General features: G+C 49.4%; 1 protein-coding gene across 1 annotated transcript; it reads right to left on the bottom strand.

Annotated features, from left to right (window-relative positions):
- Window positions 1-1086: 1086 nt before the first annotated feature.
- Window positions 1087-5290, bottom strand: LOC144391290 (uncharacterized). Its single transcript, XM_078097917.1, has one exon. The coding sequence runs from the start codon at window positions 5136-5138 to the stop codon at window positions 2784-2786; it is 2355 nt and encodes a 784-aa protein (XP_077954043.1). The 5' UTR covers window positions 5139-5290; the 3' UTR covers window positions 1087-2783.
- Window positions 5291-5527: the final 237 nt, after the last annotated feature.

The raw sequence follows: 5527 nt of genomic DNA, 5'->3' as shown, positions 1-5527 counted from the left end.
CAATTAATTGAATACACAGTACAGAAAATCACCAGAACTAAATAACTACCATACACCAGCACTCACATACACACAACCAATGACACCCACCACGGGTGAAACAAACACAGGGGTACATATACTGACAGAAGGGCATGATGGGATTGGATGTGAGTGGAAACAGCTGAACCGGGTAACGAGAGTGGGTGGAGCCAAGATGAACGGAGATCATGGATGATCAGTACCACCTGTATGAACACACACACACACACAAAAAACAGAACACATACCTATACACAGAACAGGGGACGTAACACGCCCACCACAAAATGACACAACATACAGTTAGTGTCACACCGACAGTACACCACGTACCGTCAACGGAGACCCCTGGCAACAAATCTCTCACCAGACTTGCGAGAGTGCATCAGCGACAACGTTGTCAGAACCCTTAATATGCTGGATCGTTAAATTGTACCCCTGTACAATCAACGCCCACCGCATCAACCGCCTGTTGCTGTTATACATCCTGCCGAGGAAAACTAGAGGATTATGATCGGTGTACACTGTCACAGGTAAGGCGCTAGACCCAACATACACTTCGAAGAATTGCAAAGCTAACAGTAGTGCTAACGTCTCCTGTTCGACTGTTGAATATCGTGTCTGACAGGGCGTGAATTTCTTAGAATAGTAACAAACGGGCCTATCGATTCCCTTGTCATCCTCCTGTATCAGAACTGCTCCTGCACCCATGCTACTGGCGTCGACTTCCAGCTTGAAGGGCGTGCTGGAATCAGGAGCTGCTAAAACTGGGGAGGCACAAAGAAGAGCTTTAGCAGATTCGAATGCTTGTTGGCACTCTGCCGACCATGCATATTGCACTTTCGGACTCAGTAATGAGGTGAGTGGGGCCATTACCGTAGAGAAATTCTTACAGAATGTACGGTAATAACCAACCATACCAACAAATCGCCGCAGCTGGCGTCTGGTAATTGGGACAGGAAATGACTCGATAGCTTCTACTTTTCTAGCTATGGGGCGCACCTCGCCCTGGCCTACTTCCTTCCCTAAGTAGGTCACTGTTGCCTTCCCGAAATCACATTTTGCTAAGTTCAGTGTTAGGGAAGCTGCTGCTAACCTGTGGAACACTTCCGCTAATGTGGCTACATGCTCTTCCCACGATGAAGAGTGTACCACAATATCATCTAGATACGCCGTGCAATTGGGCACGTCTGCTAACACCACATTAACCAGACGCTGGAAAGTGGCGGGCGCATTGCGCATTCCAAACGCCATTACGGTGTACTGCAGAAAACTGTCTGGCGTTACGAAAGCAGAAATGTCGGAGGCACGGGGGGTCAATGGCACCTGCCAATAACCCTTTAGCATGTCTAGCTTGCTTACGTAAACTGCGGAACCTATAGTATCGACGCAGTCGTCTATTCTGGGCATAGGATACGAATCAGGTACAGTAATGGCGTTTACTCGTCTATAATCCGTACACAGCCTCGAGGTACCGTCCGGCTTGGGCACCAAAATACAGGGAGAACTCCATGGACTACGGCTAGGCACAGCCATGTTGTTTTTCCGCAAGTACTCTGTTTCTTTCCTCATTTCCGCTCTTTTTCGGGCGTTCACACGGTAGGGATGCATTCTGATGGGCTTGGAGTCTTCTACATCAATGTCATGCTCCAACACTGTTGTCCGACTGGGAACGTCCTGAAAAAGGCCGGGAAAAGCATGGATCAGGTAAACAAGGTCTTCCCGTTTCTTTTTGTCTAAATGCTCCATTATAGACGGCAACATTTTGGTCATTTCAGAATTGTTTAACCTCTCACTGGTCAAAACATTACCAGACTGTTCCCTTACTTCATCCTCCATGTCATCCTCAGGACAAACCTCTGTGACCAGAACTCCAGCCACCGGACCTTGAGCAACATTATGGCTGGACCCACTTGGATGTACAGGTTTGTTTTTGTCCCCATTTCGGTACTCCTTTAACATATTTATATGACAAAGGCGTAAAGGGTGCCTCCGCTCAGGAGTCCTGACCATGTAATTTGTCTCACTAACACACTTTTCCACAGTGTATGGACCACAGTACTGCGCTGATAGCGATGAACCAGGTACTTGCAACAATACCAGCACCTGATCTCCAGGGAGGAACTCGCGCTTCACTGCTTTTTTGTCATACCTCAACTTCATCCGTTTCTGTGTGGCCGAAAGAGATTCCTTTGCTAATTCACAGGCTAGATGCAATCTTTCTCGCGTCTTTGCCACATAGTCCAACACATTAGTCACGGTATGTTGTTTGTCACCCAACAATTGTTTCTTCAGTATTTGTAAAGGACCCCGCACTGTGTGACCAAACACCAGGTCATTTGGACTGAACCCTGTTGATTCCTGAGTTGTTTCCCTGATAGCGAACAAAACAAAAGGTAGCCCTTCATCCCAGTCCGTCTGAGCAGACAAGCAATGTTTTTTTAGCATGCCTTTCAATGTTTGATGCCATCGCTCTAACGCCCCTTGACTTTCAGGGTGGTAGGCACTGGACGTTTGGTGGGTGATCGCTAATGCCCTCATCACCGAGGCAAACAAGGATGATGTGAAATTGGACCCCTGGTCCGACTGCAATTCCTTAGGTAACCCAAAAGTGGTAAAGAACTTTATGAGTCCTTTGACTACTGCTTTGGTGGTGATTTTGCGGAGAGGAATAGCCTCTGGAAACCTGGTCGCACAACACATGATAGTCAGCAGGAATTGGTTGCCAGCCCTTGTTTTTGGGAGAGGGCCTACACAGTCGATCATAACCCACCACTCACCACTGGTATTGGAAACAATGGAGCACGAGGAACCCCCTGATTTGGTTTTCCTGCTAGCTGACAGATCTTACAAGCATTGCAGTACCTGATCACATCCTTTTTCAGACCAGGCCAAAAGAAGTGTCTAAGGACACGGTCATAAGTCTTCCGGATGCCCAGGTGCCCTGCCCACGTGTAGTCATGAGCCAGCGACAACACCTGCTGACGAAACAGTGTGGGCAACACAACCTGGTAAACACACTCGCTGACACCCACTGAAGGTCGAGCAGTCCATTTCCTTACTAATAGACCGTTTTCTAAACCATATGCAACATTGGATTCCTTAGTAACTGGTTTATCTACCGCCTCAAAACATTTTTGCAGGCTTTCGTCATTTTGCTGACACTCAATCACCTTACTCTTTGTAATGGTGTCTACCAACTCTACTAACTCCAACTCACTCCCCTCAGGTATGCGCTCAACTGAAGGTGGAGGAGACTTATCCTTTTCGTTGGGAGGCCGTGGGTCTGGATCACACACAGCTTGATATAAGGATGAAACATCATATACGTTCTTCATTTTTCTTTCCTGCGCACGTGTCACAACACACGCAGGAAACACTGACCTGTCTGTCTCCGTTCCAGTGTAGGCGGGATCTGGGTTGTCCACAACCTCTGGGACCGGGACCACTCTGCCCCCTGCTATGTCGTTGCCCAGTAGAAACGACACCCCATCTACTGGCAACCGTGGGACCACACCCACACGGACACGGCCAGAGACGATAGACGACGACGGGTAAACCCAGTGCAACGACACAGATATTGTGCCCATCTCAATTCCTGTCAATAAAACATGTGATCCAAAATATGACTTCTCAGACCAGGGTAGCGATGTAGATACAATGATAGACTGAGCAGCCCCTGTGTCACGCAGTATTGTTATTGGTTGCTGGCTCGCTTCATCGCACAGAGACACCCACCCCTTAGAGAGAAAAGGGCTGTACACTACTGAGGGCTTCTTTGGGCCCACAAAGCCAACACCCTTACTCAGTGATGGCGACAGAGGGCCTTTGGGTTTAGCCTTTAGCGTAGGACAGTCAGCGATTAGGTGGCCTGGCAACCGACAATAAAAACATTCCCTCTCTGCTTTGCTAGGTCCCCTAGTGAAGGGCTGGGCAGCAGGAGCACGAGAAGTTCTCACCGCCTGGGAGTTACTCGGTCTGGGTCCATGGGTAGGCGTGCTAGGGTAAAACACAGTTTTGTGGGTCAAAGCGTACTCATCTGCCATGACCGCTGCATGTGCCACTGTTGCTACCTTCTGTTCATTCAGGTGAACGACTATGTCGTCTGGGAGGTGACTCTTAAAGTCCTCCAGTAACGTCAACTCCCTAAGGGTAGCGTATGTAGAGGCTTTGCTAGCAGCACACCAGCGATCGAACAGAGACTCTTTATCCCTAGCAAACTCTACAAAAGTTTTATTACTGCTTTTCCTATGGTTCCGGAAGCGCTGCCTGTAGGCCTCTGGAACCAATTCGTAAGCTCTGAGAACAGCAGCTTTCACCAGGTCATACTGTCCACTTTCTTCCAGGGACAGAGACGCCACAACCTCCTGCGCCTTCCCTGTCAGCTTGCACTGGAGTAGCAAAGGCCAGACCTCTTTAGGCCAGTGAAGTGCCCCTGCTACTCGCTCGAAGGCGGAGAAATGAGAGTCCACCTCTGACTCACGGAATGGAGGTACGATAGCTATGTTTCTCCCAACATCAAAAGGTCCCTCTCTACCAACTGGTGGGGAGGAGGATACACCAGCAGCTAGCTCCAGCTGCCGTATCTGTATCTTAACCTCCGTCTCTGCCTGTATCTCCATTTTCCTTATCTCTTTGCTGGTCTCCACTTCCAGCCTCTTGATGTCCAATTTACGCAGTTCTAGCTCATACTCCTGTTGTCTCCTTTCTGCCTTATCCCTAAGGTCAGCTTCAAGACGGGCTACACGAAGCCGGAGCCTAGCGGTCTCCACCGACCTACCAGACTCTTCAGGAGACGGCTGAAACTTGGGCAGGGTTAGAGGCACCCGGGACTCAACCCCCACACCACCCTCCGGCCGTATAGGCGAGGAGCCCGGCGGAACCTCCACCCTTTCCAACCCTTCCTCATCCTTGTCCTCCTCTTCCTCCTGTGAGGCAACAACACCGTGAGCCAATAAATGCTGTGATATGGTTGCAACGATTACGGGTTTGAGTGATTGTTTGGTTGTGGTGATGCCATAATTTGCCGCGACAGCCAACAGGTCTACCTTAGTAAGTTTCAACAGCCCCTCAAGAGAAGGGTCCGCAATAAACAAATCAACTGCCCCTGACGCCATGCTGTATGCCACGAGTCAACTAACTACATAAACACAAAGACACACCAAATACAAACATCAAACTGAACAATCAGGAACACGTTTACAACAACCACAACAAGCTAGTCCTCACCCACACCTGTACCACACCACAGATACCGATCACAGGGACACCCAAGCAGCAGAGCGCAAATCCCGGACGAGCCCCCACTTGTTACGTTCTGACTCCCCAGGAGGGGAGTGGGATTCACGCCACTGCCCGAGGACGTCCTGTGACCAGTAAACGGGTATGGCGTCGTAGGTGCAAGAAAACAACATCACCTGAAGTTGGGGTAAGCAGGCTTTTATTTAAGCGCTGTTAACAGGGGAAATGAGGAGGGCTGGCGGTACCAAAGCAAAGAAAAGAACAA

Source organism: Gasterosteus aculeatus, chromosome Y, assembly GCF_964276395.1.
Source record: "Gasterosteus aculeatus chromosome Y, fGasAcu3.hap1.1, whole genome shotgun sequence".
Taxonomy (NCBI): domain Eukaryota; kingdom Metazoa; phylum Chordata; class Actinopteri; order Perciformes; family Gasterosteidae; genus Gasterosteus; species Gasterosteus aculeatus.
Note: the sequence above shows the minus strand (reverse complement) of the source record. Positions and strands in the feature narration are given on the sequence as shown.